At 36.0% G+C, this 12,086-nt stretch overlaps 2 protein-coding genes across 2 annotated transcripts; one reads left to right on the forward strand and one right to left on the reverse strand.

Moving 5' to 3' along the window:
* Positions 1 to 3,084: 3,084 nt before the first annotated feature.
* LOC120273951 lies at positions 3,085 to 4,710 on the forward strand. The gene is made up of 2 exons (XM_039280701.1): positions 3,085 to 3,223; positions 4,070 to 4,710. The coding sequence occupies exons 1-2, from the start codon at positions 3,104 to 3,106 to the stop codon at positions 4,550 to 4,552; spliced, it is 603 nt and encodes a 200-aa protein (XP_039136635.1). The 5' UTR covers positions 3,085 to 3,103; the 3' UTR covers positions 4,553 to 4,710.
* Positions 4,711 to 6,611: 1,901 nt separating this feature from the next.
* Positions 6,612 to 11,693, reverse strand: LOC120273705 (dual specificity protein phosphatase PHS1-like). Its single transcript, XM_039280399.1, has 11 exons — positions 11,133 to 11,693; positions 11,024 to 11,062; positions 10,772 to 10,947; positions 9,633 to 9,849; positions 9,268 to 9,444; positions 9,024 to 9,184; positions 7,930 to 8,932; positions 7,663 to 7,809; positions 7,367 to 7,594; positions 7,137 to 7,294; positions 6,612 to 7,054 (listed from the first exon to the last, which is right to left on the reverse strand). Exons 1-11 carry the CDS (start codon positions 11,499 to 11,501, stop codon positions 6,688 to 6,690), a joined length of 3,042 nt encoding a protein of 1,013 aa, XP_039136333.1. The 5' UTR covers positions 11,502 to 11,693; the 3' UTR covers positions 6,612 to 6,687.
* Between the last annotated feature and the right edge of the window lie 393 nt (positions 11,694 to 12,086).

A 12,086-nucleotide genomic window follows, 5' to 3' on the forward strand; every position in this document is an offset into this window, starting at 1 on the left:
TGAAAGGCTCATGACTCTTGCTGAGGTCTATCGCTTTTGAAGCATGTTTCAAAGCTTGCAAAAGCGTGAGACTCACTGCTGATATCTGGAGATGTTTTACATCTTAAAGTTTCGAATCTGGTAAGCATATTTTTCCCTAGTTTCAGTTAATAACCACGCAACATTCATTATAACAATTCTCACTGTATTTTGTGTTTGCATCATTGCATCCTCAGGTGAAGTCTGTCCACTTGCGGTGGATGATCACTAATGCCATATATAACCTGCAAAACAATAGCAAGGCATTACCGGTAGACCAATGATGGTTTGTTTGATTTGAATCAAAACCCGGCAGTCCTCGCAGGTATGCTGATACCTTCTTTATGGTATAATTGTATAAATGAACTCTTCATGTAAAGTTGACTGAATATCGTCGAGGATGTTCGAGCAAACTCTTCTGCTCCTAATAGCCCTAGGCCCTTTATTGTGTGTTTCTGAAACCATGTTTGGGGTTTCTGATATGAGAGCCTTTGCTCAGCTACCTTTGATGCATGTGGTAGCTGGTTTGACTGCTTGCTTTATGTGAATAATATGGTTTTATAAAATAATGTTTGGAATATGGTTTATAACTCTTATATTTGTTGTGGTTTTATAAAATTTTGAGCAGTTTTAGCTCAAAATTGTTTTTAAATTTTTAAATAGAATCAAACTTCTTATTTTTCATAGAGTAAAAGTTCTGTTGTAGGGAGATAATATATATATATATATATATATATATATATATATATATATGTATATGCGCTAATGCACCTGTTTTATTTGAATATCTTTAAAAATAGGAAATGTGCTTTTTATATTTATTTATTTATTCATTCCAGTCGAAACACCTATTTGTATTTGTGAAGTTGGGGTTGAGGTCTGAATCTTTATGAAACAAAAGCAAGAAGCCAGGAATTATCTCATCAAATCATCAATCCTAATCCGATTTAATTATTGCAGTAAATATACGCACTATTTTCAAAAATTATTTCTTTTAAAATATTTAATATTAATTACCATGAATTAAAATACACAAGAAAATCATCCAGTCCACTGGATTATTTTTTCAAAACATTATTACTAAATTTTTCTAAACTCAATCAAATGATCTAACTCCACCCTAACAAGAATACAAATATAATATTTTTTACCCTACAATTTCAGCACCCCTACAAAATAAACTCATCCTCCTCCCAAACCCCCAACCAACCACAACCCACACAAACAAATAAATAAATAAAAATAAATAAATTACATTAAATTACATTATTATTAAAATAAAAAATAAAAAATTCAAAAGTTGAGTAAGTGTTACTAAGTAGAAGTAACATGATTCTTGATGTTGTTGCAATCCAATAGTAGATAAGAGCAAACAAACGTCACATATCTCTTACCTTATTATTCTCTCTCAATCAACTCTTTTCTTCTCCTTCTCCTCCACATTCTTACAAGCTTCCTCACAATTCTTCACATCATTCAGCGCCGCTTCCACAAACATCACCACTTCATGATACTCTTTCTCATCCATCGAAATCCTACATTGCTCAATTGCTGCACCGCATCCTCATACTCCTCCTCGCAATCCGCTAAGCATTGAGCAGCTCTTCCTCATGCGCCTTCACTTGCTCTGCCAGCCTCGTGATCTGGTCTCCTGCCACTGCTGCCTCCTTCGCCGTCAGCCCTATTGCTACACTTGTCAGCCCGTGTGCGTCGTTGCTTGTTTTGCTTTTTGGATCTGATGTTAGGGTTTCCACACAGAGGTCTTTTAGATCTGGGACTTGTTTGCAGGTTTCTTCGATTAGGTTGTCAGCGTTGATTGAAGCAATGAGGATGAAGATGTAGAGTGTGATTATGCTAGGGATTGAATGAAGAGAAATGGTCGCCATTAATTCTGAACCTCTTCTTCTTCTTCTTCTTCTTCTTCTTGGGTGTTGTTCTAGGGTTTTGAGGAAGAGCTTTGGGAATGATTTATATATATATGTATATATAAAAAAGGAAGAGAAAGTGGTTGTTGTGGTCCTTGTTTTGGAATGAGAGAGGGTGGGGCCATACGTTTTTTTTGCTGTTTGACTTGGTCAATGTTTTCTCTTTTTGAAGAGGGAATGTTTTCACTTGTCTTATTATATTTTTATGGTCTCTGTTTTTCCTCTATTATATATATATATATAAAATATTAATTATAGTGAATGCTCTTAGAATGTCTGCAGTTAATTTGACAGTACCAGTTTGGAAGTACATCGAGGGTTAAGTGGAGTTTAGTTAGATTGATTATTTGATGGTTTGTTTATAAAAATGTTGTTATAAATATAGTATAAATAAGGTCTCTATATATATATGAAAGTATCAATCAGGAGTTTTCCGCAATTGAGCACGATCATCAAATTAAAATGTATAATGAGGGTTAATTGGAGTTTAGCTAGACTGAGTACTTATTAATTTATTTATAAAATATTATTGTAGATATAATAGAAATAGAGTTAAACGGTTTAGATTTATTAAGTTAAGTGTCTAGTTGTAGATAAAAATTGACCTGAATCATGGATATACATAGAAGATGAATCTTTTCATATATATATATACACATAGTGAAAAAAATATAAATTAATTTTGAAATTTAATTTAAAAAATTATTATAATATAAAATTGATCATGCTTTAATAAATATTGATATAAATAATGGACATGTGTGAAGTACTATCACAAATTTAATACAGTGATAACACTTTCTATTTAGATTAAGATACATCATTATTATTATTATTATTATTTATAAAAACGGCAAATACTAAGGGGAATTTTATACATGTTTTAATGAAATAGTAATAATAAATTTTACTTTTATTTTTTAATTTACCATAGTATTTTTCACATGATATAATACCAATAACAATGATGATGATGATGAAATCACTAGTTAGAAAAGCCACTAAAGAACTCAAGTGATGCTTCTAGTGTTTCCAAGAAGCAACACACGTGTGCATTCCTCGTCTCTCCTACCACTCTCTAGAACACCCCAATGTAAAACTCTTTTTAAACCCCTCAAAACACTCACTAAAAGACCCCCAACAAATTAAACTGAAAAATTATGAACACCATATCAACCCTTCGTTCCTCTCTTCGCGCCGCCAACTCCCACCGCACGTGCCTGCAACACCTCGCACGTGCCCTCTCCACAACTCCTTCCGGCACCGACGACCTCACCAAGGTATTTATCTTACTATTTCTAATAAAATTAATTATTTTGTTTTTCTTCATTATTCTCTGAAAGTAGATAATTATTCGTAACATTTTTTGAATTAGTTTCCCATGAGTTTGTGAAACATTCCATTTATTATTATTATTATTATTGAAAGGTATTGTTATTGTTGCTTTATATCATTTTATGGGTATTCAAATTCCTCTCCTCATTTCACACAATTTTATCTCTTCTCGAAGGATTTAAAACTCTCGAATTTTAAAATTTAATTAATTAATTATATTAAATACCAATTATGAAGAATAAAAATTTCATATTAGATAGTGATTTTCCAATAATTAACAAGAAAATATTTTATGAATTTTTATATTTTTAATCTAATAAAGTTTAATAGATATAGTCATCCCACCCATTTTTTTACTAGATGTAATTATTTAAATAAATATTCAACAATAATTTCTATACATTTTAAAAATTAATTAATATTAATTTTATAAAAAAATTTTGGGATAAAAATTTGATTTAATTGGAGTTCTTTATAATTGTGTATTTTTTAATTATAATTAAATATTCATATTTGTTCGGGTTAATTATTTTACTTTATAGTAATATTTTTAAATATCTTTATAATTTTTACTTGTCTATTTACATTGTGGATTAAAATAATTCAATTCGATTAAATATGAAAATTTAATTATACCAAAAATATTACAAAAATATTAAAAAAACTGAAAAAACAAAAACTACAGGAATTTATACTGTACTTAAACCCAAAAGTTTCTGTTTTAGTAACAACATTATTCCGAAAACACCCTAAAACATTACTCATATTTACACTCCCTGCCATCGCTTCAGAAAACACAAAACAAAGCTGAGAAAAAACCAAAAGGCAATACATCAACACCACCAAATCTCAAGACCAGGGAGCTTCCTCCGCCGTCGGATCCATCTCTCCAGCAACGCCGGCGATGCCACGTGTCCAAAGAAGCCCTCGACGGCGTATCCTGTGTCGGCTTCGACGGAGGCATCATCACCGGCGGTGATTGGAAAGAGGACTTCAAGGAGTACTACGAGGATCACAAGCCATCGCCTTTATCTGAGATCGAGATCGTGGACACGAGGAAGCCGATAACGAAGGCGATCGATGAGAGGTGGGAGGAGGGAGTGGGGCCGGCGATGGTGGAGGATACGGTGGATGCGGCGCTGGAGCGGGCGGAGAGGTTGTTCAGAGAGGCGGCGGAGAGAGGAGATCCGGAGGCGCCGCAATCGAAGGCGCTTGCGAGAATGATAGCGATGCGCGAGAGGAATCACTCTGATGGTTTTTGCCGGCTTATTTAGGGTTTTTGGAAGTGAGTAAAAGTTTAAATAATAGTTTGTAGAGGGGTGTTTTTGTATAAATTTTTGTGGGTTTTTATGTAAATTGGTGGGGTTTTGATGCATGTAAAATGTAATAATTGTCTAAAAATTAGTTGTGTGATATAATTGTAAAATTTGTTAAGTTGAAATTTATTTAATCTATGTATATATTTATATATTTCAAATCTAGAAACGAACGTTGTAGCTATTGGATCATCTAACGATAAATATTTATTTATCAATATTATTGAATAGCACTAAATAATATTATATAATAGTTTATAGCAATTATTAATTGTAAATGTGTGTAGTGTTTATATAAATAATAGCGGTTGGATTATCATTTAATATTTATAAATAAATATTTTATGTTTAATTTGTGTATTATATATATATATGAGGACTAATTATTTGAGGAACGATTTTCCAGATTTGAAGTGGTATCCGTTGGCAACGGTTACAATCTATTCAAAAACAATTTTAAACAATGTGAAACAGTGTTATACATGTCGTACTATTTAAACAATAGCTTGTGTTAGTATGGAGATGACTTAAACTCTCTTTCTATATATTTCGATACTTATGTACGAGTGAGGTTAGGGTTTAGAAAGAGAAACGAAGGAGCTAGATATGTAACAACTTATCGTTTGTCTGCAAATTGAAAATTTGTGAATGGACTTATATCTATATATGGTATGCCCGATCCTAGCGGGAGACGTAGTGATCACTACGACAACAAAGGTGGGACCTACCTGACGTCCATCTCCAGTGCGCGTGAAGGGCCCAAAAACAATTCTCGCTAACATGTAACTCACTAAAGAAAGAGACAAAATCCACAATGTAACGAGCCAAAAGTTCTAAATACACTAGAAAGTGAAATCTGAAACAATATACTGAGGGTCGAGTCTAGTGGATCCATAAAGTTTACTGCACATTACAAATCCTATGACACGGAGAAGAGAAGAGAGAGTAATAAGTCTCATTGTGCTATCTAGCACAACCCGTCCTAACGTCAGTGTGCGAGAAAGAAAAAGGAGAGTGATGAGTAATAGATGTTACGGTGAGTGGTAACATCATAGATATAACGAGTAATAAAAAAATTTCAAATAGTAATTACCACAATAATAATATAAAAGTAGCTAGAAATATTCAGATTAGACTAGTTAACACAATGATTTATAAATAGTACAAGTAAATAACATTTTCCAACACATTAAGCACAACTCAAAAATACAAACTGGCTCAAACTATTTAGGAGCTAATCGTGGTCGCAACTAAAGACTATGTTGCCTTCTACATGGTGTTGATACCTGAGATTCTCATGTGTGGTGACCCCGGAGTTTCTCCCATATAGAAATACACCTCGGTAGCTCCACGCACCTCTTAGCCGAGGAGTAAACTCGAGTTGACCATGCTACCTCTTCTCAGGCGGACCATGGGACCCCAGGTCTTCAGTTGTCGAATACGTCGTAGTCAGCATCAAAAGCCAAATGTCATGATGTAAGTCTTTCCAAGTCCAACTAGAGGAATCTACCATACGATGTTTGAATATGAAAACACGTCAAACCTATTCTATTTGCATATAAATACATATACATATGAACATGCTTCTTTCAAAATAAATACGCATAAGTATAATAGAATCAACTATTCTAAATAAGTTCATGCTCAAAGTATATATATAAATATAAAATATATATCAAATGAAATTTGATTTATCATCAGAAATATATTATAAAAATACATAAAAATATTATTATATTTTTATTAAATCTATGCTAAGTATATGGATTTAGCCACTCTACGTGACAGGACTATTTAGCCGAGGCATGCTCACTCTATGATGATTTCGTCCTCTTTGGGAGGATGCTTTTCGCCACCTAAATAGAGGCTAATGAGATGAAATGTTACGTATCGAGGCATGTACCTCTAAGTTTTAGGAGAATACGAGTAGTCATTTTTAGACCTAAATAGACCTCAACCTGGAGTAAACCTAGTAAAAGTATTTATAATTTAAATAAATAAAATCATGGCATGCAAATACAACCATATATTATTATTGTACACTATGAACACCAAAATACATAAAAAAACTCATAACCACTAAATCAAAAGAATCAAAGTTTTATATCATTGAATGATCTACAATGCTTCTTTTTAGGACTTATACTACTACTCCTACTAATCCTTAATCCTTCCAAAGCTTTTTGTATCTCCATTGTCATTGCACTATCAACACTTCCTAAAGATATCTTCTTGTGTGACTTCTGCAGATGAAGCTTCAAAGAACTGGTACTCAACCCGGCATTCTTCCCGCAAATCGGGCACACCTTCATCGCCGGCTTTCGATGTTGCCATTCCATCGATACCTTCCCGAAAAGCCACTTGTCAAGCTGTAACAGAGCCTTGGCAAACCCGTCGTTTGGTTGCGCTCTCCGGTGAGCTTTCTTTAGCATGTTCCATGCATCTAATAATGTGAGTCCTCTGCAACAGAAAATATGAACATTTAGACACTTATCAAATGTTCAAAAAATGCAGTTGGTTGTGTTATTGGATTATTGCGTACTTCCTAAGCATTAAGTATGCGAGCACAACAGTTGCACTTCGGCTTTTCCCTTCGAAACAATGAACCAGAACTTTTCCACCCTGTTGTTCGACATAATCAATGTAATCAGAAACATCGTCAAAGAGATCACTGATTTCTGCATCCTCATTATCACTTATCTGCAAAGAAATTGGTATCAAGATCGTACATTTTGCGATTTGAGTTCATGAAACAAAAGACGAAGCTCTTACGGAAAAGTTCTTGTACTCAAAATGATCAGGATACTGTGAATCAGATTGTCCAATTTCATGTGAACATAAACACAGTATGTGTGTGATGCCCAAGTGTTGAAGAGTGTGCATGGACCTTGCAGCAAGAGCTCCTCCGATGAAAACATTACCTGTAACAAGAGACGGCCGCTCTGTATTTGCAACATCCGAGATCAAAGCTATCCTCTCGAGAATATGTTCAAGTCGAACCTGAAAAGGCAAAGATCTCCGGTTCAATTATCGGTATTGAACTAGATATAAGATATGAAAGGAATTACCTTTAGTTCATAAGCATCAATGACAGTATTGTTATCAGTCCCCGCGAAAAACCCCGAATTGAAGTTGTTCTCCTGGCACAACTTGACAACATCGGACCTAAGCATTTCATTCCATTGCTCGAGTTCCTTGTTCATCTCGGCATCAATCTACAACAGGTATAGAACACAGATATAGGAGAGCTCGCATAGAAATGAAAAGCGTGTGTGTATATATATGGATACTATGCTCATTTCATAGTTTATGATAAGGACTTTTAAGTATCCAACCTTGGCAAACTTGTTGAAATCCCGAAGCTTCATAGTTAACCGGAGACAATGGGATTGCTCTCCTTTACCTTTTGAATACTTAGCACTCCAATTCTCCCGGGAGACTGGAGATGTGGATTCAGGGCTGTCTCGAGATGCAAAAGGCGAAGGTTTTGAAGTGTTTCTTTGTAAATCAGAATCACTTAAATCCACTTGCACTTCATTGGCAACCCGTTCCTTATTTTCAGGACATGGAGTGCTGAAACCAATCCCAAGTGAATGCTGAGGAGAATCAACATCATCCTTCTCTACTTCACCAGAGCTTTTGTTGATTATCGATAGGAATACTCTGAAGAGACCATCGAGTTTCTGGTAAAGTGTGAGAAGGAATATATGGAAGCTTTGCAGGTCCCTTAGTGCCGCACGAAATCCCCCTCGGAACTCATGAACAATGGCTGCCATGTCGGCATTAGAAATTTTGGACACTGCTGGAGTACCCAACTTACCACCAGAAATTTCACTCAATATATTAGCAGCAAATTCTGAGCTATTCAGTATGAGCTCAACCACTTTGGGATAAACTTCATGATCTTTTGCACGCTTTCCAGCAGGTGGTCGGCGAGGAACCCCGGAATCAATAGCCACAATATGAAAATCATCACAGGTCTTTGTATCAGACACTTGAGGGGATAGTTCAGGATTTGGCGAATCTAATCTGCCATTGACAGAGTTTACCCTTCTTTCTTTCTGAAGAATTTTGATTATATGTGGTCTGTATCTTCTGGCCGCAGATTTATAGGCTTCGTCCAACACTTCCTCCATATTTACCGACATGATTTTATCCACATACAAAAGATTTGCATTGTTACCACGCCAGCCAAGTTGTCGGCAAGGGAGTCTATCCTCATTTCTAAGTATTAGGTCCAGCATCAAGACTCTCCCAAGGGCCGCAGCAGTGATTCGAGCTGCTTCAAATGAATCAAATGCAGCTGAGCTCTCTAGGAGTGGTGAACCATGAACATAACTGCAAGAACATGAAAAGATTTAATATTGGATTAGATTTCACATTGTTCCTTTGACAACTACTATATCAACTGATCAAGTGGTGCTCATACTTCATTAAGAAAAGGCATCGACTTAATTCAAGAGCCTCTAACAACTCAGTGCATGTTACTTCCCCGACTTCATCTCCTGTTGTAAAAGCCGCATCCCGTGCTTTTTCAGTGGCTTCCTTGATCTGTTGCCATTCCGGGCTGGAATTGTGAATAACTCTACCCTGCAAGAGGCATAGAATGATAAAGAATATATTTTCGCTAGGTCATATACAGAATATGATCCACAATGGAATCAGTGCACCACCTGTGGTGTTTGAACTCTGAGGAGTTTTGCAAATTCATAACCCAATCGTTCAGATTGTGTTGCCATTCGCGATGATGCAATCTTTACAACTGCAGCCGCTTCCTTCAGCATAAGATCATCGCTCTCCGGAGCAATAAACAGCGCAAAGAAAACAACACCCCCAGAGTTTACAGTCACCTGCATCAGTAAAAGGCTTTATTTCTTTAGCTGAAACATAACACAGTAACCAGCCAATCCCAAATTTGAACCAAGTTATGCGATGAACATTCCTCAGTCAGTACCTTATCCAGTCATTAATACCAGAAACAATTTGAAAAAGCAAGTAAGGTTTTATTATTGAAGGCAAAACATAATCAGGAACACACCTCTAGAGCTCTATTCATTTCGTCCTCTGCATGCTCGTTGCTACTATTATGCTCTGTATGATGCAGTGATGAGAGTGCATCCCAGGAAAAGTCATTCGATTCAATGTCCAGTGTTGCAGCACTTCCCAGCCTTTCCCACAAACTCATGTCTGCAATTTGGTCAGTGGACAGGACAGTGTCTGAATCACCATCTCCTTTCCCTAAATCCAGTCTGCCACTGTAAATCATACATTTCACAATGACACATTAAGTACTTCTCTAGTGAGTCTGCAAGTGAGATAATCATAATAGCAAACTAGTGGATAGATGGCTTCTCATCTCAGTAAAGGTTGAAAAATAATCGCATAATGTAAATTTCAGACATTACAACATGAAAAATCCATTCAAGTTCTGCTCTAATATTCATAAACTGTTAGCATTCAATAATTACTTCTCTTCACTGAAAACTCCACATGAAGAAAGAGTTGATGAGTGTTGATTAATTTCATGCACAAAATCAATCAATCCACATAAAGCATAAGAGACAATCTAAGCTATAGATATTGAAATACAGGCTCAGAGAATTCCAAGGGCAGGCATAGCTCCATATGCCAAGGAAGAGAAAACTAATATCAAAATAAACACTCTATGTCAAATTGACCAAATAATAAACATAAAAAATTTTGAGAAATCACAGGCACTTAACCAAAACTATAGTATAAAGCATTATACCATAAACACAAGCAGTTTTCAACCCACAAACCCAATTACATTCTAAAAGTGATGTTCAAATCCAGTTCAAGGTTTCGCAATACAATTATACAAATCTTTCACTCTTCGATGATTCAGTTAATGCATTATCCACTAACAATAAACCCCATAACTATCAAATCATACTTAATTCAAACTAAGTTCACATACTTCAATCCAATGCAAAGCTCATACAGAAATGGCAAGGAACACTACAAATCTTTCAACTCTTCAATAAATGTCTAAATTCAATGCACATTGAATCATCATGCGCTAAGAAAAACAGCAACATAACTATCAAATCACCATAATTTCAAACTAAGTTCACATTGTTCAAAGTTCATACAGAAATAGTAAGCAAAAAAGGAAAAAAAAAAGATAAATTTTTTCCCTTCAAAGCATTTGCATACCTTTCTCGCTCTAATGAAGACGACGGCGAGAGATCGAAGGGAATGGCGACATTCTTGGGCGCCCGATGAGGGAATCCAGAGTCCCGGAGCTGGCGGCAGCGCTTACGCACCAGCGCCACCCATCTCTCGAACGCCTGCCCCGGCGACGTCGCATCCCCCAACAACAACCACGCCACCTTCATCACCAAACTCAATAAATTCAATCAAGATCCAAAAGAAAACCACACCAAATCGATAACCAAAAGCACTCACTCTTGAAGACACCCCGGGTTCCTTATCTCCCTCCCTTCCCTACAAAAAGGCGCGACCTTTAGGGTTGTTTTCTTCTCGAAAACCAAAATTTTAAAGAAAAAAATGGTACCTGAGGAGTTGTGATGAAAGGGGCCGAGTAGGGCTTCTTCTCCCTTCGCTCCTCCAGTTCCATGAAACGAAGGAGTGAGCCAAAGTAAGAGCTTTCCCACTCCAAACAGTACCTTACCTTCACCTCTCTCTCTCTCTCTCTCTCTCTCTCTCTCTCTTCCTTTGCTTGCAATTCAAACAAAGAACAGTTGAAAATGAACCCAAAGCCTCTACTCTCTCTCTCTCTCCCTCTCTCTCGTTCGCTGGCTCTGGTTCTTAGAGATGAGATCTCGCGGCGCCGGCGAGGGTGAGTCCCCTCTTCTCTTCTCTTCTCTCTCACCCTCTCGCCGGTACACAGAGAAGGGATCTCGCGGCGGCGACGATCAGGCATACGATAACTCGCGGAGATGCATAACGCTCGCTTATCAGCAAGAATATTAGGAGTCTACGGTTTTCCTCTTGATACGGAGTGTATTGATGTATGAATGAGGTAATAGTTTAAGGATGGAGTTCTGTGAGTTAGTGTACCTGCTCTATGAATCAATGAATCATGATTCATGAATGTGTTTTAACCGGCAAGCTTGTGTCAATGAGCATAAATTATGTTTCTTATTATTATTATTATTATTATTAAGTATAATACTTGAATTACTCCCTTTATTTTTCTCTTTTTCCTTATGGTCCCTCTATTCAAAAATATACCCCACTAATCCCTCTACTTTTGAATATAAAACTATTTAGTCTCTTTTACTTTAAAATGGGTCAATTATTGGATGTATTTTCAAGAGTAAAGGTACTAAATATGAAGAGATTAAGGGTATAGAGACTAAGGAGCTGTTTGGTTGCCCGTATTTTAAATTACAGTGTAAGTCAAATTACATGTAATTGAAATTACTGTATTTTGACTTACATCATGGTTGTTTGGTTGCATGTACATGAAAATACTGTATTTATTTTTCAAGTGTTTGATTTTATA

This window comes from Dioscorea cayenensis, chromosome 12, assembly GCF_009730915.1.
Source record: "Dioscorea cayenensis subsp. rotundata cultivar TDr96_F1 chromosome 12, TDr96_F1_v2_PseudoChromosome.rev07_lg8_w22 25.fasta, whole genome shotgun sequence".
Taxonomy (NCBI): Eukaryota; Viridiplantae; Streptophyta; class Magnoliopsida; order Dioscoreales; family Dioscoreaceae; genus Dioscorea; species Dioscorea cayenensis.

Excerpts from the sequence above, each read along its gene's own strand:
- LOC120273951 (XM_039280701.1), top strand. The coding sequence starts at position 3,104 with ATGAACACCATATCAACCCTTCGTTCCTCTCTTCGCGCCGCCAACTCC. Across the intron at positions 3,224-4,069 it reads GCACCGACGACCTCACCAAG|AAAACACAAAACAAAGCTGA; the intron begins GTATTTATCTTA and ends CCATCGCTTCAG.
- LOC120273705 (XM_039280399.1), bottom strand. The coding sequence starts at position 11,501 with ATGCCTGATCGTCGCCGCCGCGAGATCCCTTCTCTGTGTACCGGCGAG. Across the intron at positions 10,948-11,023 it reads AACCCGGGGTGTCTTCAAGA|GTGGCGTGGTTGTTGTTGGG; the intron begins GTGAGTGCTTTT and ends TTGGTGATGAAG. Across the intron at positions 7,810-7,929 it reads ATTTCAACAAGTTTGCCAAG|ATTGATGCCGAGATGAACAA; the intron begins GTTGGATACTTA and ends TACCTGTTGTAG.